The sequence below is a fragment of the Talpa occidentalis genome, unplaced genomic scaffold (assembly GCF_014898055.3).
Source record: "Talpa occidentalis isolate TD23 unplaced genomic scaffold, MPIMG_talOcc4v2.1 talOcc4.9, whole genome shotgun sequence".
NCBI lineage: Eukaryota > Metazoa > Chordata > Mammalia > Eulipotyphla > Talpidae > Talpa > Talpa occidentalis.
The window spans coordinates 1,420,278-1,443,536 of record NW_023605305.1 but is presented as its reverse complement, the minus strand read 5'-3'; the positions used below and the strand labels follow the sequence as shown (position 1 = coordinate 1,443,536).

General features: G+C 61.5%; 1 protein-coding gene across 1 annotated transcript; it reads left to right on the top strand.

The window, feature by feature from the left end:
* The first annotated feature begins 224 nt into the window (after nucleotides 1–224).
* CEP104 (centrosomal protein 104) lies at nucleotides 225–22,798 on the top strand. Its single transcript, XM_054691056.1, has 21 exons — nucleotides 225–863; nucleotides 1,423–1,596; nucleotides 1,926–2,064; nucleotides 2,590–2,652; nucleotides 2,896–2,972; nucleotides 4,273–4,441; nucleotides 4,768–4,923; nucleotides 5,713–5,907; nucleotides 7,273–7,470; nucleotides 7,902–8,069; nucleotides 8,250–8,397; nucleotides 11,703–11,905; nucleotides 15,476–15,682; nucleotides 15,979–16,086; nucleotides 17,747–17,783; nucleotides 17,879–17,945; nucleotides 18,321–18,429; nucleotides 19,472–19,610; nucleotides 19,719–19,786; nucleotides 20,187–20,277; nucleotides 20,827–22,798. The coding sequence occupies exons 1-21, from the start codon at nucleotides 751–753 to the stop codon at nucleotides 20,940–20,942; spliced, it is 2,745 nt and encodes a 914-aa protein (XP_054547031.1). The 5' UTR covers nucleotides 225–750; the 3' UTR covers nucleotides 20,943–22,798.
* The last annotated feature ends 461 nt before the right edge of the window (nucleotides 22,799–23,259 follow it).

Genomic DNA, 23,259 nt, shown 5'->3' with positions numbered 1-23,259 from the left:
CGCTGCGGGCAGCACCGGGCCCGCCCTCCCGAGACGACCCCGCGCGCGGTCGGGCCTCCCTCCGGGCCAGGGGTCCGACCTCGGGGTCCACACCCGGGCGGCGGGCGAGGCCAGAGGCCTGAGCCCGCCGGGCGGAGACGGCCCCAGGCCGCCCCTGGCCAGCCTTTCCCTGCGCCGGCTCCTCGTCCCCGAGCGGAGGTGACAAACCCACATCAGAGGTTTTGTGCGGGCGCGAACCGAGCCGAGCGCTGAGCCGGGTCCTGGCACCCGGCGCTGGAAAGAGAGCGCCCCGGAGCAAGGCCTGCCAGGGGAGCCCCGCGCGGGCGTCTCGGGTTTTTAGAACTTCAGACCTGCCAGCTCGTCTGTGTAGTAGATGCCCTGAGTTAGAGCCCGTCTTCCAGGCAGGACGGCGAGTCGCAGACCCGGCTCTGAGAAGCACTGGCGGGAGGGGGGCGTCAGCAGGGGTGGGCTGGTCGGTAGAGCTCGGGCTGAAAGTGAGGGTTGTCGGGTGGGAGCCAGGAGCCTCCTCCCTCCCCTGGCTTGGGCAGGGCATGGATGGCAGCAGCCTGGGTGGTCCAGGGCTCCTGGGACGGGAGTGCTGGCCTGGGTGTGGGTGTGTCCAGAAACGACAGGGGCATCGAGGACAGGCAGGACCGCCCGGGAGGGGGCTGACCGCCCGGGAGGGGGCTGACCACAATTGGAAGCCGGCATTTCAAAGGCCTCCCCCGCCCTGACAGCCCAGCAGGCAGGATGCCGCACAAGATTGGATTTGTGGTCGTCAGCTCATCTGGGCATGAGGACGGCTTCAGCGCCCGGGAACTCATGATCCACGCGCCCACCGTCAGCGGGTGGCGGTCCCCGAGGTGGGCTGGGGGCAGGGGCGGAGGGAGGAGGGTGCTGACAGCATGCGGGCTTCTTGCACCCCAGCTCCCGTTTGTTTTTTTTTTTTTTTTTAAAGATTGATTTATTTATTTATACAAGCACTGGGTACAGTCAGAGGCACAGGAGGGTGAGAGAATTCACCAGAGCCAGAGCTGAGAGTAGAACAGGCAGACTGACGAAGTACACTGCTGAGGGGAGCAGCGGGCGGCAGGAGAGGTCTGCGCGCCATGTGGGACCCTCCTCCGGTGGCCAGGGAGCAGCCGGGGATCGAACCGGCACTGCAGAGGCTGCGGGCAGCTTCGCAACCCAGCGCTAAACCGCTGCGCCACCGGGGAGGCCCCCCGATTGTTTTCTTTTCTTGAGCTTGCTTTGTCGTCAGAATGCAGTGTGTGATCCGGGTAACGCACTTGTCAGGATGGCGGGTCCTCCGTTGACAAGGCTGTGGCCACACACCTGTCGGCGGCCAGGCCGTGCTGACATCTGGAAATCCCCATAGTTGTCATGTGATCAGGCGGGAAAAGCAAACGTATTTGCTTTCAGGTTTTGCCAATTTCCACAAGAAATTGTTCTTCAGATGGTGGAGAGATGTCGGATAAGGAAACTGCAGTTACTGGCACACCAGTATATGATCTCAAGCAAAATCGAGTTCTACGTGAGCGAGAGCCTGCCGGAGTATTTCGTTCCTTACCAAGCAGAGCGCTTCCGAAGACTCGGGTGAGCGGACAGCTCCGTGTGGGGTGGCGCTGGCCCCCAGGGCCCTGCTCGGGCAGGGAGGGGCAGTGAGGAGCTGTGCGTCCCCCGGCCCGGGCTGTGACAGTCCCCTCTCTCGGGGCTCTGCGTGTCAGGCTTCCCCCGGGACCTGGCAGCCACGTCCTTATGCCCCGCGCGGCTTGGCAGGAACAGCACCGACGTGGGCTGGCAGGTTCGCCTCCGGCTGCCTCCTTAGATCTTCTCCGCTTAGAAGACCTTCCTTTAAGCCTGCCGGTGGGGGGCCAGGGCACGGTGGGGCTCCCATGTGACACAGGTGCCGCCCTATCTTCCAGCTACGTCTCGCTCTGTGACAACGAGAAGACGGGCTGCCGCGCCCGCGAGCTGAAGTCAGTGTACGTGGACGCCGTGGGGCAGTTTCTGAAGCTGATCTTTCACCAAAACCACGTCAACAAGTACAACATCTACAACCAGGTGCGGGGCTTCTGCAGCTCTGCTCCCCTCCACAGAGCCTCCTTCCGGGGTGTCAGCTAAGGGCCTCTGGGGCAGTACTGTCCCTTGGGAGCCTCAGGGACCTGTGGCCCCTGCACTGGGATGTGGCTGGTCCACCAGACGTGTCGTAGGCCAGCTCAGGCACAGAGGTGGCCCCCAGGGCAGCAGACGATGGCACCTGGGCCTTTTCTGCCCCAACCCCCACACACTCGCTGGTAACTCACTTCCCAATCTGCCAGGATCACAGGAGGTGCCCCGTAGCCCCTAGAGCACTGGTCAGTGCACGGCGTAGTCCAGCTGGAGGGTTTTGGCTACTGTCGTAGCATCTTTAAACGTCAAGGTGGTGTTTTGGTTCCACGTTACACCGTTTATGTGCATGACTTACAAAACCCGCTAGTCCTGTATCGTAGCGTGCTCCCTTACAGTTAACACCCCTTCCCGCCTGCCACCAGCAGGTCAGCGGGCGGTCCAGGGGCTAGGCCACCTGCCAGCTCGGCTCTCTCGTAGGTCGCCCTGGTCGCGATTAACATCATCGGGGACCCGGTGAATTTCGGAGACGAAGGCCACGTCGTAAGTGTGGGGAGGTCGACTCCAAAGGGCTCTCTGGCTTTGCCGCAAACGGTTCCTTGCAGACCTTTCTCCAGGTGGCTCGCGGCCGCACAGGCAGTGCGTGGGGCAGTGCGTGTGCTCACCCTGCTGTCGCAGGAGAGCCCAGCCGTCCCTCCCAAAGGCTGGGGGATTGGTGTCAGGTCACCCCTAGTTTTGGGGTTCTTCTCTTCCTCTGAGATGCTGAGCAGAATATTTGCTCCCGAGACCTCTAGGGAGAAGCTGATCGACCACTACCTGGGGCGCAGCGCAGAGGACCCGGCGCTGGAGGGGACATGCTCCGCGTAAGGCCTCCCCACCTCCCCGTGGGCGGTCAGTCCGCGCCGCCCCTTGCGCCACAGTGTTGATTCATGCCCACTAGTTTTCCTAATCACGGGTGACTTGAGGCGCTTCTCCCCGGTTCAGCTCCACCTGTTCTCTCTTGAGGGCCACGGCCCGGCTCCTGCAGCTCCCGCGCTGGCCTCTCCCCCAGCACAACCACTCAAGCCACCCCTCCCCGGCGTGTTTCCTTCACGAGGTTGCTCTGCTCTGTGGCATCTGGCAGGGAGTCCCAGTGCCCTCTCGCCACCCTCTTGCTGGCCCACACGCGGCTCTTGATGTGATCCTACATGCGTGGGTAGTGGCGCCTCCTGCCTGTGGTGCTGAGCACCAGCGCTTGTCTGAGGCCTGTTAGGAGGCGCGCCGTGCCTCTGGTGGCCGCCAGGGGGCGCCCCGCTGGCCCGGGAATTCACCTCCCCGCCACACAGATTCACTGTCTTGGGGTTTTGGGTAAAGACACGAGGTCTGTTTTGTGTCCAGGCACTTAGGCCGCCTGGACTCGAGTGGACAGATAATCCGGGTAAAGTGGCTAACGAGGATCTGGGCCTGCTCCTCAGGCACTGCCCCTGCTGCGGGCGCCTGCCCCATGGGGGGCCTGAGAGGTGCCGTGGCCTGTGTCTGGTTGCACTTTGGATTATACACATCTGCCAGCTAGACTTCTTGATAAGTAACGCTCTAATCAAAGCGTCTCTTTATATGCAGACGTCGAGGCGAAGCTGGCCAGTCACCACCTAGAGACGCAGGTGGGGCTCTGACAGCTGCCCGGGCCACGTGGTCAGTCTTATGGCCAGCGCTGCTGTTGCAGCCGCTGCCCTGAGAGAGCCGACAGCTCCCCGCAGGCGGGAAGGCACACGGGAGCCGGTGCTGCTCCTGGAAGGACTCTCCTGAGCCCTGCAGGGCTTGCACGCGGCTCCCCCTCTGTCGCCGCCATGTGCGCTGACCTCGTGCGCGTGCTGTGGGCCAGAACAGCACAGTCTACACGCAGGCCGTGTGCTCGCTGACTGAGTAAGCGCATCTACCCAGGGCCCAGCCGCCCAGGGGCGCAGGGGAGCCAGCGTCAGGGCGCAGCTTCTCAGTCAGACAGACCTGCCTGCCCAGAAGAGCCATGGTCCTGCCGCCCGTACCCCGTGCCCCTGCCCTTGTGTCTTCTCTGGCCGGGCACGCTCCCCCATCAGGCCTGGCTGGGGCCCCTCCCGACTGTCTCCACGGCCCACCGTGCAGCCACAGGGGTGGAGCCAGTCTAAAGCGCTGGCTTCTCCTCCTCAGGAAGTCCGACTACATCTCTCCACTCGACGACCTGGCCTTCGACATGTACCAGGACCCCGAGGTGGCGCAGATCATACGCAGGCTGGACGAGCGGAAGCACGAAGCTGTCCAGAAGGAGCGCTACGACCACGCCAAGAAGCTGAAGCAGGCCATCGCTGACCTGCAGAAGGTGGTCCCCAATACCTCCTCCCGGGCCGTCCAGGTGGGACCCCCACATGCTTGAAGCGGAGGGGCGTGGGGGGGTTCATGGGAGCTGAGCACAGTCTGGTGCCAGGCTGGGGAGTGTCAGGGCAGAGCCCGGCACACTCGCGTCCTCCTTGGCCGTGGGGGGCACGCGTGGCAGGAAAGTGAGATGACCGTGAACTCGAGGTGCTTTTTAGATGTGGACACAGCCGGGGCAGGGGCTCCGGCCCTTTAGTTTTCCGGCCGCCAACCTCCCCGGGCCGCGCGCCAGGCGGCATGCATCTTCTGAACCGCTGGCGGGTCGCACTGCAGGTGGGCGAGCGTCTGGGCCGGTACGAGGTGGAGAAGCGCTGCGCCGTGGAGCAGGAGGACTACGACCTGGCCAAGGAGAAGAAGCAGCAGATGGAGCGCTACCGCGCCCAGGTGTACCAGCAGCTGCAGCTGCACGACCTGGTGGGCGCCGAGCTGGTGGGCACTGGGCCGGGGCCCGGGCGGGTGGGGAGGAAAGCCTAGGGGGCTCGTATGGCCCTCACCCACACGAGCCTCTGTGATGCCCAGGACTGTCCACTGGTCACTTCAGCTGGGTGCTGGCCAGGTGGGGGTGTGTGGCCGGTGCCGGCAGGGGACCCACACTAAGGAAGCAGGGGGCGAGCCAGGCCTGGGGATGCAGCGCCTGTTTCCTGTTGGGACCGTGAACCGGTGGCAATAGCCCTGCCCACACCCTCGAGGTGCCCCCACTGCCACCCAACCACAGCGTAGCCTTGTCACCGGAGGCCAAGGCCCTGCACCCGGGGGTGGGTAAGCTCACGGGGACGCTCAGCTCTGACCACCGCCCTGCCAGCCCAAAGGTGCGAGCGGGGCCAGGCCACAGCCTCTGTGCCTCAGTGTCCCTGCCATGTCTGGGTGGAGGGGACAGGCGGGGTTCCTTACGTCCCCACACCTGCCGCGTGCCCCACATGCACAGACCACAGTGGCGATGACAGGCCAGACATGCTGCGTCTGCAGGCGGGGGCGGCAGTGCCCATTTTGAGCCTTAGTCTGTTTGGGCTGCTGTACACCCCATCCCCTCTCCAGGGCCCCCGCTGGGTGCGCATGCCCACAGGCAGGCATCTGCGGGGCACCCGCGGCCCTTGGGGGCTGCTCCCTGAGCTCTGGTTGGCCGGGCACGAGGCGGGCAGGGCTGCTGTGGCGATGACACTGGGAATTGAACGCCCCGTTTTTCCCCAGATTCGAAGGCCTTCTGATTTGCCCTTGCAGCCCCTGGCACACCCCAGCAGCCCTCGCCTCCAGCAGCCGGCGCTGTCGCCACCCCCGCGGGAAGGCAAGGCACTGGGAAGGCGGCTCGACCAGCCTTTACTTCAGGAAGAGCCCGCAGCGCATGCCCCAGACGAGTTTCCTCCGCGGGCCGCAGCAGAGCCACCACCTGCCGCAGACCACCCACTCCGGACCCAGGTGGGCAGCTCGGGGTCAGGTGTGTGCAGTGTACTCAGCAGACACACGGCGAGGACCGGGCGGTATATACCAGCCTGCCCCTTCCTGCCGCGTCCCAGGCCAGGTCAGCTTACTCTCAGCCCGCCCCAAGGCCCCACTGGGCGGCAGCCGTGCTGGGCGGCCACGCATCAGCCCCCAGTGGTGGTCTTGGACACGAATTATGCTTCATACCTCAGCTTTCCTCTCCCGCATGCATAGACACTGTTTACAGGCGTTTCGGGAGCAGATGAGTGTGTTTGTGAAACACCCACGTGAACCACCTTGGCAGAAGCACAGTCCCAGTCACGTGTGCAGTGGCTGCGCTTATTAGGCTGCTAGCACTCACGAGGGGCTTAAGTAGTTGTGTGGGTTTCAGGCTCAGTTTGACCCAAGCGCTCCACCATGGAAACCTGGTTTCCCCCGCCCGGATGCTGCTGTTCTGCCTCACATTGGGGCCAGCCACTGTCACGTGGCTCACCGCTTCAGCCGGTGTGGCTGCTGGGGGGGAGAGGGGCATGTGCCCTTCTGAGCAAGCATCCTTCTCTTGGTGGCCTTAGTCACAAGCCCGCCTCAAGGAGCTTCTCAGGACCTCCCTGCAGCTTCTGGTCTGCATGTCTATGTGGCAGTGCCTGGGGGCAGGAAGGAGGGGCACCAGGGGGCACAGGTGCATCCCTGTAACCAGGAGCCTGGGGTACACGAGCAGGTGTCTGCTGCCCACCATGGCCCCACACGTCCCAATGCCCTGGACACCTCATCCTGAAGTCATTGCTCTAAGCTGGGCTTATGCTTCCATTTAAAATACCGGTTTTTCTCTGCATGGCGTCTTGAGGGACTTTATGATTCAGTAAATTTAGTAACGTGAGAAACAGATTGTCACTCGGGGCATCCTCGGTGTCCCAACGAGTGCCATGTGAATGCACAGCCGCCCCTCTGCCAGCACGTGGGGCCCGCGCCAGACCAGGGCAGAGCATCCCCACCGCATCGGGAAGCTGCCCGCTCACTCATCTCACTGTGCCGTCTCCCCGTGCGAGCATCGGCCTTGGAGGCCGGGGTCCGTCTGGGCTCAGTGCCTGGGCCTGTGGGTGCTCGGTCAGTGTCGGCTGGCATCATGGGCGAGTGGCCGGAAGCTGCCAGCCCTGAGGCCTGGGGCTCCCCAGAGAAAGGCGGCCCCAGGGCATGCACCCCGACTGCTTGCGACGGCCTAAGGGGAGGTCAGTCCCGCCCCGGCCGTGCTGGTGTCAGAAGACAGGGCTGTCAGACCCTTGAGTCCAGAGCAGGGGCCTGCGGTGGGCAGCGTCCAGCTGGGCCCCCAGGGTGCTGTAGCCGCCCCCCCTTCCTCGCCCACAGCCCGAGCCCCTGCCCTACGATGAGCGGCCTCTTCCTGCCACGCGCAAGCAGCCCCCACCGGCAGCACCCGTGGAGCCAGAGAAGAGCGAGGCCGAGGCCAGCGAGGCGCCCAGAGGCGCGGTGGGGGAGCCCGAGCCCCTGACAGAGAAGGCCTGGCGGGAGGCCGGCCCCGCTGTCGAGGTGCTGGGCGAGGCCCTGGTGAGCGGGCACCCCTGGCCGTCCCTCCCCCTCACTGGGAAAGCGCCATGGGGGTCACTGACCACATGAGGTGGCAGACCCTGAGCCGGGACATGGGCCCGCGGGTGTGGGCTTCGGGTCTGGGCCCGCCCCAGTGTCCCCCGCGCCTGGAAGGGACCCGCAGCACCTGTCCGGAGCAGCATCCCCAGCGAGAGCCTGTGGTCACGGTCCAGGCCCCGGTTTCCAGGGCTCCCCGGGGCTGCAGTGCTGGCCCGTTGTACCGTGGCCTTCCGTCTCCCCGGCAGGAGCGGGATTTCTCTAGGCCCGCCTCTACTCCACGGAAGCCTTGTCGGGACAGAGGCTTGTGTGCGCGTGGAGCAAACCAGGGGTGGGCTGGTGTGGGGGCTGGCGTGGGGCGGGCCGGAGCCCCAGTGAAGGGTCGCCCTCGGCAGGTGGCCGGGGCCTACTCCAGGACGTGGTCGTTCCGCGAGGACGCGCTGCTCGCCCTGTACAAGCGGCTGGCGGAGGAGCCTGTGGGCGCCCCGCGGGAAGACCTCAGGAGCGCCCTGCGAGCCGCCGTCTTCCTCGTCAGAAAGGCCATCGTGGACATTGTCAGCCCGGTGAGTCCCACGCCTGCGGCAGGAGACAGCAGCCCGGGCGGCACTGGGCACCCAGCGCCCGGGGCGGGGTGGGGCCTCCAGGGGGTGCCCTCGCAGCCTGCTGACGTTGACGCAGCTCCCCGCACACCCGCCTCGCTGCCCGGCCTGTGACGGCCTCCCTCGTGGGTGCACTTCCCTTAGGTCTTTCAGGCGTCTCTGAAGCTGCTGAAGATGCTCATCACCCAGTACATCCCCAAGCACAAGCTGAGCAAACTGGAGACGACGCATTGCGTGGAGCGGACCCTGCCCGCGCTGCTCGCCAGGACCGGCGACTCCTCCGCGCGCCTCCGCGCCTGGCCGCCCGCTTCATCGAGGTACAGGTCGGGTCCTGCTCGCAGGTGCCCGCTCGGGACGCTGAACGCCACCCCCCACCACACCCCCCTCCGCCCCGTGACCTCCCGGTTCTCACAGCATCTGTGTGGTGCATGTGTGGCGCCGGGGGAGGACCCGGAGCCATCCGGTTCTCTGGGGAGCATCGCTTCCAGACGAGGAGCCGCGGGCCCGTCTCACTTGGGAGCTGCTGGGGGAGGGAACGGGAGAAAGAGACGTGGTTTGGCAGCAGGGGCCGGGCCAGGCCAGGCCGGCAGCCGGGTCGCCTCACACCGCATCAGTCCTGGGGCCGGCCCTTCTTCGCTGCTTGTTTTTGAGCCGAGTGGAGTCCGAGTCGCTCGGGAGAGCCGAGGGGCCTCTGCTGGAGGTCATGTTATAGGACAGGGAGAGGGGCAGCCCAAACCCCACAAACCTGCCTATTCTACATGGGTTCTGCCATCCGCCGCATCAACACAAAACATAGTGTTATAGGACAGGGAGAGGGGCAGCCCAAAACCCCGCAAACCTGCCTATTCTAAATGGGTTCTGCCATCCGCCGCATCAACACAAAACATATGAGACTTTAATGGGAAGGAACTTTAATTAAACTAGGAAACAACACAGGTAAGGCAAAAAGTCTAGTTTCTAAATGAAGCACCCAAAGTTACCCATCCCCTCGTGGGTAAAAGTCCATCCATATGGGATTGGCCCAGAGCAAGGCCCCAAGGCCTGCCACAAGTCTAAAGCATCTTCCAGTGGAGACCCACAGAAAAGGGTCACAAACAACTGGACAAGCCCGGAAGGAAAAGAGCAAAATCAACATCAAGATAAAAGCTGCCATGGTCACCTCCCCATGGGTCTCACCCACATCTGTGTCACCCCGTCCACGACCAAAAGACAAGCGCAGCTTCTTCACGTGTCTCTAGGCTCCATGCGCCTCCTCCAGGTCTCCTGGCTCCATCCTGCTTCCTTCCTTCCTCAGTCTCTTCTCCAGCTTCTCCTCTTCCTGCTCAGCTCCACCCTTCCTTGGGTGGGGCAGGGAACCTGGAACCTCCCCCTTTCCTGGGGACCACCCTGTTACAATACCAGCAATTGAACAAATCCAGTATTCAAAATGGCAAACATGCCCAAAACAAATTGTGTAGACAAAATTCACAGCAGCAAATCCTTTCAGACTCAGACAAAATCTTGTTAATTTTTCTGATCCAGACTTTGCAAAAATTCAAGTTATCTCCAAGAATCCATCAAGGATACCAGCGATTACCAGTTACTGCTTAAGGCTACTCTTTCCTTAACACCCAGGCATACATTTGCTAATTAAAACACCACCTCTCCACAGTTGGCTTGCAAAACCGGTCAGACACAGGGCAGGAAGTAGTCAAAGACAAAGCAACATACCACTGAAGAACCATTATTGCCTTTAGAAATGCTAATGAGACAGCAGAGATTACAAAAAGAAAGAAAAAAAAAGTTCCAAAGTCCTCAGACGCCATCTTTGATCTGGCCACATGGTCCAATGTACTGCCTAATCTTTTGAGTAAAACTGGCACAGAACAATTTCCACAAAATCAAATGTCTTAGAAAGTCACTACAAACAAATTACATACAGACACACAGATCTTCACAAAGCCCAAGCCAGTTTCTCAACAGCAAATCGACATATGAAACAAACACACCGGAGAAACCAAAAATCACATTTGCGCTTATGGTAGCCAGTGCCATAGGGAAGCCCAATTTCCCCATGGGGCTGACTAACCACGGATGGCTCTGTCCTAAATCTTCGTGGTCGCCAAATCTGTTATAGGACAGGGAGAGGGGCAGCCCAAAACCCCGCAAACCTGCCTATTCTAAATGGGTTCTGCCATCCGCCGCATCAACACAAAACATATGAGACTTTAATGGGAAGGAACTTTAATTAAACTAGGAAACAACACAGGTAAGGCAAAAAGTCTAGTTTCTAAATGAAGCACCCAAAGTTACCCATCCCCTCGTGGGTAAAAGTCCATCCATATGGGATTGGCCCAGAGCAAGGCCCCAAGGCCTGCCACAAGTCTAAAGCATCTTCCAGTGGGGACCCACAGAAAAGGGTCACAAACAACTGGACAAGCCCGGAAGGAAAAGAGCAAAATCAACATCAAGATAAAAGCTGCCATTGTCACCTCCCCATGGGTCTCACCCACATCTGTGTCACCCCGTCCACGACCAAAAGACAAGCGCAGCTTCTTCACGTGTCTCTAGGCTCCATGCGCCTCCTCCAGGTCTCCTGGCTCCATCCTGCTTCCTTCCTTCCTCAGTCTCTTCTCCAGCTTCTCCTCTTCCTGCTCAGCTCCACCCTTCCTTGGGTGGGGCAGGGAACCTGGAACCTCCCCCTTTCCTGGGGACCACCCTGTTACAATAGGAGACTTTAATGGGAAGGATCTTTAATAAAAACTAGGAAACAATACAGGAAAGGCAAAGAGTCTAGTTTCTAAATGAAGCACCCAAAGTTACCCGTCCCCTCGTGGGTAAAACTCCATCCATATGGGGTCGGCCCAGAGCAAGGCCCCAAAGCCTGCCACAAGTCTAAAGCACCTTCCAGTGGGGACCCACAGCAAAGGGTCACAAACAACCGGACAAGCCCGGAAGGAAAAGAGCAAAATCAACATCCAGATAAAAGCTGCCATTGTCACCTCCCCACGGGTCTCCCCCACATCTGTGTCACCCCGTCCACGACCACAAGACAAGCGCAGTTTCTTCACGTGTCTCTAGGCTCCACGCGCCTCCTCCAGGCCTCCTGGCTCCATCCTGCTTCCTTCCTCAGTCTCCTCTGCAGCTTCTCCTCTTCCTGCTCAGCTCCACCCTCCCTTGGGTGGGGCAGGGAACCTCCCCGTTTTCTGGGGACCACCCTGTTACAGTCACAGCCGCGCCGCCCGCCTGACGGCCAGCATGTGCCAGTCCTGCCCCTGCCGGTGCTCCCGCCGCGCTCCTGCCCGCCCGGTCTCTGCGTGCAGGTGGGCCAGGGAGCCCCGGGTGGCAGCTCTCACGGCAGAACTCATTCTTTAGGATTTTAAAAGTTAGAAAACTTTTTTCCTGAGGCCAGGAAGTCCTGAGAAAAGACAGCTCAGGGCCTGCACCCTGTGCTCTGTAAAGCTCAGGAGCCCGGGTGGGGCTCGCCCCTCGGCTTCTGCTGGCGGCCCTTCCGCCTCCCTGTTGACGGGCTTGCCGCGGCTGTTTTTTCCCTCAGGGTTTGCTTTGAGGGTCACGCTTAGTTGTACTAAGTTGCCTCTAGCGTTTTCCAGTAAAGAGATAACAAATCCTGTTGGTTTTTACAGGAAATGGCCTTGTTTAAGGAAGTCAGGTCTCTCCAAATCGTTCCCTCTTACTTGGTGCAGCCGCTAAGAGCAAACACCTCCACGCACCTGGCGATGGGTCAGATGGACCTCCTGGCCCGGCTGCTGAAAGACCTGGGCACCGACAGCTCCGGCTTCACCCTGGACGCCGTGATGAAGGTGAGTGCTGGGGCCGCGGCCGCCTCCACGCCCAGGGCCTGGTGTCTGTCTAGCAAGGCTTTGTTGGGGGGGGCGGGGTGTAGGTGAGTGGATGATGGTTTGTGAACGGCAGTGGGGGTGGATGGGGCATGGGTGGAGTGTGCACGGGGGATGGACCCCCCTGGTCTTTCTGCCTTTGTTAAATTCTGTTCCCGCAGCTTATTCCATTAGTGGGCAGGAGTGTTATGAAAAAGTGTCTCTTGTTATGTTAATGAGGTTAACTTTGGGGAAACCTGCGGGGCAGTGGCTGCCCAGGAAACCAGCTTCCGTGGAGGGTTGAAATTCCCAGTCCCAACCCCAGCCTCTGTTGCGAGGAGAGGAGCTGGGGTCAGTAGGGGCTGGGGCCGCCATGAAGGCCCGAGGGGCTGGCGCCCTCCAGTCCGGGGTTGCTGACGGGAGCCTTGAAGGCAGTGGCCCTGTGCCCACCCCCCCCTCCGCCCCCCCACCAGCCCCTGCCTCAGGGGCCTTTGTCACAAATCTGTGTTGAGCCGGAGGCCTGAGTCCTGTGGGGGCAGGAAGGCAGAGGGCAGGATCTCTGTGACCGGGCAGACGGGTGAAGCAGGAGTGCTGGCGCCCTCGGTGGCTTTTCAGGCTTTTATTGGGATTTACCAGGCGCGGGGGTCCTCCTAGTCCCTGGCAAAGTCTTCACTCTTCCTGGGCTCCCTGGCGTTCTCTTGGGGCCTCTGCGTCTCTCCTGGTTCTCTTCTGCTCTCTTGCTTGTTCTCTTGCTCTCATTCTGCTGCTGGCGACCCCGTGACGCCGACCTTAAAAGCCCAGTCTCAGCTCAGGTGTACCTGTTACAGGGCGGGAAGAGGGGCACCCCAGATCCCCCAAACCTGCCCACTCTAAATGGGTTCTGCCATTCGCCTCATAAACACAAAACGTATGATACTTTAATGAAAAAGGAACTTTAATACGATTAGGAAACAACACAGGAAAGGCAAAGGATATAGTCTTCAAATCAAACACCCAAAGTGACCCGTCCCCTTGTGGGTAAAAGTCCATCCAAATGGGATCGGCCCAGAGCAAGGCCCCAAAGCCTGCCACAGTCTAAAGCACCTTCCAGTGGGGACCCACAGAAAAGGGTCAGAAACAACCACACAAGTCTGGAGGGAAAAGAGCAAAATCAACATCAAGATAAAACCCACCATGGTCCCCTCCCCACGGGTCTCACCCACATCTGTGTCACCCCGTCCATGACCACAAGGCAAGCACAGTTTCTTCACGTGTCTCCCTGCTCCATGCGCCTCCTCCAGGGCTCCTTCTGGCTCCATCCTGCTCCTTCCTTCCTCAGTCTCCTCTTCAGCTTCTTCTCTCCCTGCCCAGCTCCACCCTCCCTTGGGTGGGACAGGGAACCTGGAACCTCCCCCTTTCCTGAGGATCCCCTGTTACAGACCCACCTACGTATGCCCACACCCCACTCCAGGTGCCCGCCATCAAGCTTAATGGCGGGAGGGCAGAAGAGCCTGATACTTTACTTACCCTACAGTCCACTCTGCAAATCCTGCAGCCTCGGGGGACCTGGGACCTCAGACTCGGGCCTTCCCAGTCCGTCAGAAGCAGAGGGGAGCCCGACTGGGAAGGCCCGAGTCTGAGGCAGGCACCCGGCCTGCTAGGCGCCCGCCAGCCTGGGGCCACGGCCGGAGCTGCAGCGGGGTGGGTCTGGGAGGCCGCACCCTCCTGTGAGCTTGCACTTGGGGGTCAGGGCAAGTGGGGTCTGCACACCTCCTAGATCTGACGAAGCTGGCTGGTGGGGGTGGCCTCAGCATCCCTAGCCCCCCACTGCTGCTGGAGTTGCGGTGCAGGACACCCCCTACACAACAATCCCGGACCACGTGTGGGGAGGTAGTTTCAGCGCAAGGAGAACAAGTCGTCTCCGTGCTTCCACCATGCTGGAAGCCAGGTTGTGCAGGCGTGCCCACCCTCGGGGCCTGCGTGGCCCTCACGTCCCTGCCCGCCCTTCCGGGCAGAGCTGTGGGAGCCCACAAGGCTCCCCCCAACCCGAGGCCCGACCCACCCTGGCCCCGGGCTGCCGTCGCTCATTCCGGCCTCACAGCAGGCTCTCCCCAGGCCTGTTCTCACTCAGATGTCTGACGTGGACGCTGCAATAACCCCCAACACTTGCTCCGCTGGGCTTCCTGGCTCCCCAGGCCCCTGCCCTCTCACGCCCGTCCTCTCCCCTCTCAGCGCCTCTGCCCTGCCCTGCTCGCTCAGCCTGTCGGGGCCATGCACCGGCCTCGCCTCCGCTGCGCACGCCCAGTCCTGCCAGACTCGTCCACCTCACACTGTTCAGAGTGACCTGGACCCTCTCCTGACGCTGCCTCCCCTCCCGAGGCGCCCTCGGTGCTCCCTGTGGGGGCAGGAGGCCCCCCCTTCCCGTGTTCCAGTTCCATTCCCACCCTTCGCTGACCGCTTCTCAGCCCTGCCGCTCCGCGCGCTCCTGTGTGTGCAGGGCCTCAGCTGGGCCGCCTGCCCCCATCCCCGCCCGTTCTGTGGCGGGCGTGTGGCTAGACCCTGCCCGGGGCCGCTGCCTTGCCCCAGCCAGGCCACCACCGCCTCACCTGCTCTGTTGGCTCCTGGGGCCTCCCCCTCCCCCACTCACCACTGAGGCCCTGCCTGCGCCCCCAGCTCTGGACAGCTGCCTTAACACCCCCAGGTCACACGCAGGCTCCCGCCTGGCTCCCAGAACCTGCCTTTGACTCTGCAGACTGAAGTTCCTTCCTGAGTTGGCCCAAGCGGCCCTCCTGGCCCAGACAGGCCCACACCTGAGCTGCACCTGCTCTAGCACGGCGCCCCACAGCCTGCGGCCGCCTCCCAAGTACAACCCGCTGCCGCCACCCTGCCCCCGCATCCACCTCCCCTTTCCTCCACGGTGCTGTGAGCCGCCCCAGGTGTGCCCTCATATGCCACACGTGCGTGCACACTGCCCTCACACAGCTCACCGCATGCACACACAGCTCCCCACATGCACACGTGTGCACGCGGCTCACCACATGTACATGCACACGCCCACACGGCTCACCTCATGCACATGTGTGCACGCGGCTCACCACATGTACATGCACACGCCCACACGGCTCACCACATGCACACACACCCTGCACACAGGGCCACCACCCGGCAGGAGCACTCAGCACTTGAGGAGACCGCCCCCGCGGGCTGGCGCACTTGCTTTGTTTATTAAACACTCTGGAGCCCAGTCGCCGTCAAGCCGGGGTGGGGACGGTGAGGGGTGCTGGACCCTCTCCTGACGGCGGCCTCACCTCCCAAGGCGCCCCGCGTTTGGGGCGTTTCATAGTGTCTGTGCGAAGAGACACGGTGGGCAACGAGGCCCACCGCCCTCCAACGGCGTCGTGTGTGTGTGTGTGTGTGTGTGTGTGTGTGTGTGTGTGTGTGTGTGTAAGTGAGCTGGGACGGCCTTTGAGCTCGCGGGATTCTGTGTGTTCTTAGTTTTCACATCTTTATAACGTTCGTGATCTCTGTCACGTTGTTCCTTCGAGAGTCATAATGCGCCCCCCCCCCCCCCCGCAGTTCGCAGCCAGCGCCCTGGAGCACCGTGTGTTCGAGGTGCGGGAGACGGCGGTCAGGATCATCCTGGACATGTACAGGCAGCACCGGGCCTCCGTGCTTGACTACCTGCCCCCGGAGGACACCAGCACGCGCAAGAACGTCCTCTACAAGACCATCTTCGAGGGGTTTGCGAGGATAGATGGCAGGCCTACTGAGGCCGAGGTCAGGGTGAGTCGCGGTGCGAGGGTCGAGGCCCCCATGCTGGCTCTGGGGGGCGTGGGTAAAGGACCGTCCTGGGCCCGGGGTGGCCTGCTCTCCCCCGGGAGCCTGTGGGCGCGGGCCCCCCAGGACGACCAGTTCTCTGATGAGCAAACACTGAACAGACGGTTTCATCTGAGCCCTGGTCCAAAGCTGGACAGTGCGGGTGCGGCCGGGGCCAGACTGTGCCACCTCCGTGGCGCACGCAGGGATTTGGCTCCCAATCCCTAAAGAGCTGTCCTAGTGGGACATGATTTTCCCACCAGGCACAGAAAAAGGCGGCCACGGAAGAAGCAGAAAAACGGAAGCGAGCAGAAATGAAGGCCTTGCAGGGGCAGCTGGCGGCGCTGAAGGAGACGCAGGCCGGAGCCCAGGTTGGAGCCCAGCCCCCACCCCCAGGGCTGTGTGCGCGGCCGTCGCTTTTGATGGAAGGAACTGACCCTAGATGGGCCGCAGGCCACGCGGCAGGCGCTGCTGGCCGGCTGGGCCTGAGCACGTGCTGTGGGCGTTACACAACACGGCCTTTGAGATCAAGTGTAATAACGAGAAATTCTGGTTTCTGGAGTAACATTTTGCTTCAGTGCGGTCAGAATTGGCATTTGCTTTCGTCACACCAGTAACAAATCTTCAGTTAGACGAACACCCGGCCACTGCCCAGCCAGGGACAAGCGCCGGACAGCCGTGCAGGCCAGCCTCTGCGCACCGGCGCCGGTCTGGAGAGCTCATGTGTGGCTCCTGGTCATAAGCTGGGGAGCGCCAGGGCAGACGGGGTGGGCCCGCGCAGGGCCGCCACGTGCCCTTGGCCCCGTGTCCCCGGCACTGGTGTCCTTGGAGACGGGCGACAGGTGGGGATGGAGGGGCTGGGCCGGCGCCTTTCTGTGGCCCGGACAAGGGGGCGTGGGACCTGGAGAAGCCCCAGATTCTGGGGAAGCCCCAACCTGTGAGCCAGGTAGGGGTGCATAGGGCAGCCGAGCCCCCAGAACAGGACGGGCACTGAGGTGGGGGAAGACCTGGAGGAGGGGCCTGGGGGGTTGGGGGGGAGGGGCTGTGAGAAGGGGCTGCAGGTGACCCCCCGCCTCGCCACAGCCCTTCCAGAGTCGCGTCTGTTTGTCGAAATCTGCCGCGGACCAGCACAGCAGTAGACGATGAGGCCGTCTCAGGGTTGAGAGACTGCGCAGGGTGGTCAGGGATTCGGCTAAAGAAATGACAAACAGACACACTTCAAGAGAGAGTGTAAATCTGAGTGCGTCTTTATTAAGCTAGTGGTCAGTATATATATGTTTTTCTAAAGGCATAGGAACAGTGAACATCAAAGAGATCAGTTTGCTCATAGACTTAGCTTAATTGACAGGGCAGGGATTTATGTCCGAAGTGACACCTGGACCTAGCCGCATTCCTGGTTGGACAGGCTGTTCATTCTTTCTACTGTTCTATATAATTATTTTCTAGTTGCACTAACTATCATGTTTACTCATAATTAATTGTCATGGGTGAATTTATTTTATAATGCAGTTAATATCAAAGGTACTAAAGTCAAGCACATAATAGAAAGATTATTAAACCAACAATTCTATTATAACACAGTGTTTAGTAATGTTTCATTTGCATTAGCCTAATTATTAAATTACGTATGTTTTTTAATTAGCAATCAATGACCAGAAAAAGGAAAGATTTTAGAGAGACAGTTGTAGCAGAATAAAGTTTGTGGGCCTTGAGAAAGCGAGATAAGGTTCCAGGTGGTCAGCATTTCTTTTAATCATCTTTGTGGCCGCTTTTGGTGGTCGTCATCTCTTGGCAGGCATTCGGCTTCTCTGCATCTTAGGGAGTTTGCTGTTCTCCCCCTGCGCGCATGGTTCCTTGCCCACGCCGGACCTCAGGGACCATGGCAACAGCGATTAGCCCTGAGGGTCATTGCAGGGGGGGGTGCAGCAGAAATCCTAGAACTAAACCCTTTCAGGGTCCACATGCATCCTGGGGCGAACCTCGCTCCCGCTGCAGCCGCATGTCGCTCATTTTCCCATTTTTCTGTCTTAGGTGGAAGACGGCAGGGTGGTGAAGTCCGCGCATCCAGGTGGGTCTTGAGGGGCTGCCGGGCTGCTGCAGTGTGCCCTCGGGGAGGGTCTCCAGAGGCTCACCGGCCCGCGCTCCCCACCTCCTTTTTTCCAGATGCTCAAGGAAGGAAAGCAGCCCCGCCCAGCGCACCGGAAGTGCCAGATAATCACTACCTGGACAAGTGAGTCGCTGCTGTCCAGGCCTGCTGGGAGCCAGAGCTGCCCCCTGCCCCCTGCCCACAGTCCCTCTCGGTTACTTTCTAAACTAGGAAAGTCCCTTATAACCCGTGATCCTCTCGCCCGAGGTCCTCACCTGGTCTAGATCGTGGCGGGGGCGGGATGACACGCCTGCCGCCTGCTCCTGCTGCCGGGAGTGGAGGATCCACCTTGGGTACAACACCCTCTCTGTGGGGCTGCAGTTAGGGCTGAGGCCCGAGCTGGCCGAGCTCAGACACCCACAGGGTGAGGCTGCGCCTTAGGGCACCTCAGCCCATCCTGGAGGAAGGCCGCCCCGGGCCTGAGGCCTCTGACCTCCCTGTCTCCCCCCATCTCTCCAGCCTGTGCATCTTCTGCGGGGAGAGGAGCGAAGCCTTCACAGAGGAGGGCCTGGACCTGCACTACTGGAAGCACTGCCTCATGCTGACCCGCTGTGACCACTGCAAACAGGTCAGTGTGGGTGGCCACCATGCGTGGGCCTCGGTGGCGGAGGAGATGCCCTGGGCAGGCAACTGAGTGCATAGTGCCCGTCGTTTGGGGCTGACTTTCCTGTTTGTGGGGCATAACACCGCCCTACACACAACCACACATCCAGCTCAGGGACTAGCACAGGGAGACTTGACTGAGCGGCCACCGTCATCCTGGCATGCCGCCCGCCCCAACACGTAGGGTGCTGCCCCCCTAACCTGGGCGCCCGATGTGGGGGCGCCACTGCCTGGCCAGCCCTTTAGCCATGAGGGTTTGGGGCTGGTCAGTGTGAGGCTGCCATAGCCAATGTCGCTGCAGACGCCTGTCTGGGTCCCGGCACCAGACATGCCCCTTGTGGAGTGCAGGCCCACGGCAGCCCACGGCAGCCCACGGCATCCCCCACCCCCTCCCCTGGCCTGTCCATGTCTGAGGGTCTCGAGGAACGGACACACTGCCCCGCGTTCCCGACTAGGTGATCCTCTTCAGGGGGGTGTTTCTCGGCCTATTCACGATACTCACCCCAACCCTGTTCCAGTGTCCTGGCTGAACAGGCCTCCTGATAAAGCAGTAGACTAAGGGGGCAAGCGTGACCCTGGTCCACTCCGGGACCCTCTGGAGGAGCGGACCACATCCCTGGACCTGGCCATGCGGACCCCAGGCCCTGGTCTGTGCCTGCCCTCCCTGGGGTGTGCAGCAGCCTGAATGTGGGGGCACAGGCGCCAGCCAGTGGCTCCTGCCAAAGCAGCCAGAGACGCCCAGCCTCCCACAACCCTACCTGCTCAGCCCTTCCCAGCAGGGAGCCAGGGTCTGGGCACCCAGGTCCCCTAGGCACCGCCAGGCAGTCCTGACCTCACACAGGCCAGGCAGCGCCAGAGATGGCTGCTGGCTGCTCAGGTCACGGGCCGCGGGCGAGGGGCCCCTGGCAGACCTGAGCCGTGGGCACAGCAGCAGTGGGGGAGAGGTGGGCCCCCCCGCTGCATCCGCTGCCCTCAGCCGCCTGCTCCGCCCCGCGCCCGCCACCCAGGTGGTGGAGATCGCCAGCCTGACAGAGCACCTGCTGACGGAGTGCGACCGGAAGGATGACTTCGGCAAGTGCTACCGCTGCAGCGAGGCCGTCCTGAAGGAGGAGCTGCCCCGGCACATCAAGATGAAGGAGTGCACCCGTGAGTGTGCGGCCCGCCCCCCGCCCGGCACCCTCTGCCCCCACTCCCGGGGCTGCCAGGTGTGGGTCTCCACGGCCACTCAGTCTTGTCTCCCTGAAACCAATACAGCTGCCAAACCGGAGAAGCTGGCGAACCGCTGCCCCCTGTGCCACGAGAACTTCGCACCGGGAGAGGAGGTGAGCCCCTCTGGGCGGGGGCGCCGGGGCCCGTGTGGGCTCCGCCTCTGCGCACATCAGTCTCGGGTCACTGGGGTCTCTGGCCACTGTCAGCACTGGACACGGCCCCGAACACCCACACCCCATACTCTGCTCCCCCGTGTCAGCCGTGCCATGACACCTGCTGTGAGATGGGCCGCCCCCGCCCCGCCCCCGACGGCCTGCCGCTTCGGTTGGCCTAACCCCCGAGCCCGGGGGGCCCAACCCCTCACATGCCCCTGCCCAGTCGGGGGTCCCCTGACCCATCTGCCATCTTCTGTTGCTCAGAAGTAGCCACAGGGAGGGGCATGTACAAGATGATGGGGAACCCCCGGGCTGTGCTGGTCCCTGGCTGATGTGGCGCCCGCCTCCCTGATTCCAGGCGTGGAAGGCTCACCTGATGGGCCCCGCCGGCTGCACCATGAACCTGCGCAAGACGTACCTGCTGCACAGGGCGCCCCTGCCGCTACCTGGTAAGCCAAGGGGCTCGCTCCCTCCAGTCCATGTGGCCCCAGGATGCCCCGGCCTGTCCCACTGCTTCCTTAGCGAGGTGGCTCGTCCTGGGACAGAAATTCTCACCAGCACCAAACTAGGGCTGCTCCCCAACTATGGGCGCAGAGCTGACAAGCCAGACTTGGGGTGTCTGGGTGCACAGCCAGGCCTTGCTGTCCTTCTGTGCACCTGCTTGGAGCTGGAGAAACCAGAGGCCCCTGCAGGCCCCCAGCCGTGGTCACAGGCCAAGCAATGCTTGCTGGGGGCTGACAGGACACGGCACAGAAATGCCGAGTTCCATTAGAAGGTTGCTCCTGACCCAGAGACGGGGGCACCCTTGTTTGTAGGGGCGTGTGAGAAAGGGACTCTGACCAGGCTCCCTGCCGGGTGCGCGTGGTGAGGCACTGCTGGGCCGTCCATCGGTGGTCCATCTGCTTCGCTTTGGGGTGACTTCGCCGGGGCTCTGCGCTCCGGGTGGTACCAGGAGCCCAGGCCAGCAGCTCCAAGTCCCGTGTCTGTGCTCTCTGCAGGGAAAAGCCCGGCAGCGACCAAAGCAGGGCCCTCAGGGTCAAAGGTCAGCAGCAAGATCCCCACCCCAAAGGGAGGCCTGAATAAGAGTTCTGGCCGGACACAGACCAAGCGATGACGTGACCCACCGCCGTGGCCTTTGTCCCCTCGGGGGCTGAGCACGTCTCCCGATCCGGAGCCCACCTCTGGCGACCCCACGCCCCGGCCCCACCGCCGCGGCTCTGGCCACATTTGTCCTCACGTGGCGGCCGAGCGCATCCCTGACCAAGAGCCCGCCTCCCAGAGCCACCTCGGCCTGCCCCACCTCCGGCCTCCAGGCTGCCCACCTGTTCGGGCCTCGGGGTCCAACCCCGGAAGGGAAACGGTTCTGTGTGGCGCACACTGGAGTCCATCCCACAAGCTTGCTGGGGCCGCTGACAAGGCCAAGGGGTCCCCCTAGAGCGTCCCTGCAGGCTCTGGCACACTGTCTCCATGGTGTAGACCCACCAGACGTGCCCCTGGCCATGAGGGGACAGGAGTGGGGTAGCATGTCTCCCCGTGCCTGTCCCCACAGGCACTGTGCACTAGGCCTGGCGGGACGGCCTCAGTCGAGCCGGCTTCCACCTGCACAGGAGATAGAGGGTTGCCCCCTCACGCCCTCCCCAGATGCCTGCCACAGCGCCCGCCACCACTCCGCGTCCAGGTGGGCAGAGGCTCACAGGGCCTCGCTCCGCAGCCTTTCCTCAGGGAGCTTCCACCCTTTACACACGTGACGTTCTTACAAATAAATGATGAAATGACCTTCCTGCTGGTGACGCTGGCTCCCGCCTCTGCGTCATCCAAGCAGCCGCTTCTCAGCCCAAGGTGAGCCCGTGCGTTCTCGCCTGCCTCGGTTAGCCTTCCCCTGGAGCCAGTGATGCCAGCGGCCTGATCGGCCGCACCTCCCTCTTGAGCCCGCATGTCCGTGGAATTGAGAGTTTGCTTTGCTCTGACACTTTGTCCGTGCTTAAAACACCAAAACGTGACAAAAGCCAACCTCAGGACCCCGGCCAGCCCTCCAGTCCCAGGGAAACAGGTCAGTCTGCTCCCCAGTGGGTGGCAGTGAGGAAAGACCTCATTGGCCTGAAATCCGGATACAAAACCCCCGCCCCAAAGAGGGGCCTGTGCTCCCCACAACCAAGTCGATGGGAGAGCCCAAGAGGGTGGGCCTGCCCGCGCCACCCCAAGTGCCAGCCAGCGACGCGTGGAGTGGATGAGCCCTGCGCCCGGCACTGCACGGACACACACCTTTAAATCCCAGCCAGGTGGGACAACAAAATTCAGAAAGACTAATGGCTGCTGAGGCACGTGCGCTGGGTGTGCTGTAGCACTGTGAGTTTGCACTAACCCGTCTCCATTTCTGGTGAACGAACACCTCAAATGGTTGACCCAAGAAACCGGGGAAGGATAAGATTCACCAAAGCTCACCAGGCGGAGCGGCGTGCGGGTGCCGAGGGGACCCGCCGATGCTTTCTGCTTGGAAAGGTACTGACTGCACCGCTAGCCCGCACTTGACGCGCAGGTCGGACACTGTGAACAGGAGATGTTAACCATGATGCCTGGCTCTTCTCCCAAAGCTTGTGAGAAAGATAAATATGTGATGTTTTCTATATTAACTTAGAGATTTGTAAGATTATTTAATTTTTAACGACTGACAAATTGGGTGCATTTAAAACACTGTAATCTTGGTTACAGAAGAATCACGTGTTTATGTTGAAACGATTCCGAGGAGGAGGGAGGCCGTGGAGGGCTCCACAGTTACACGCTTGAAGGGACAGAGAATAAAGGGTGAAAAATTTCAAAGGAACTGTGACACCGCTTGGGCACTCACGAAGAAGTGTCTAGATTTGGAGCTGTGATTAGTAACTGAACTTTCACTCATAAACGTGGATATTTAACAATATTTATTTCTATTATTTTCGTATTTTAAAACAGCCTATTAAATGATCAAATTTAAAAGAACTGTGTCTATAACCTTGCCGTTAGAGAACAGATGTGAATACTTTCAGTGAAAATTGGTGACTATTTAATGCTTTTTTTTTATAGAGGCATGTTATTTGTTTGTTTTGTTTATACAAGCACTGGGTACAGTCAGAAGCGCGGGAGGGTGAGAGGATCCCCCAGAGCCAGAGCGGGGAGCAGAGCAGGCAGAAGGACCGAAGGACACTGCTGAGGGGAGCAGCGGGCGGCAGGAGAGGTCTGCGCGCCATGCGGGACCCTCCTCCGGGGGCCGGGGAGCAGCCGGGGATCGAACCGACGGTTTAGAGGCCGCGGGCGCTTCACCACCCAGCGCTCGGCCGCCGCGCCCCGGGGCGGCCCCTGTTTCGTGTTCTAACGCGGTTCTCTCTCCGTCCTCACTTCAGGCGCGGGACGGGCTCTAGACGGTGCGGTGGCCGCTGCTCAGGGCCCGGGGCGAG

Excerpts from the sequence above, each read along its gene's own strand:
- CEP104 (XM_054691056.1), top strand. The coding sequence starts at position 751 with ATGCCGCACAAGATTGGATTTGTGGTCGTCAGCTCATCTGGGCATGAG. Across the intron at positions 4,924-5,712 it reads ACCTGGTGGGCGCCGAGCTG|CCCCTGGCACACCCCAGCAG; the intron begins GTGGGCACTGGG and ends TTGCCCTTGCAG. Across the intron at positions 8,070-8,249 it reads TCGTGGACATTGTCAGCCCG|GTCTTTCAGGCGTCTCTGAA; the intron begins GTGAGTCCCACG and ends CACTTCCCTTAG.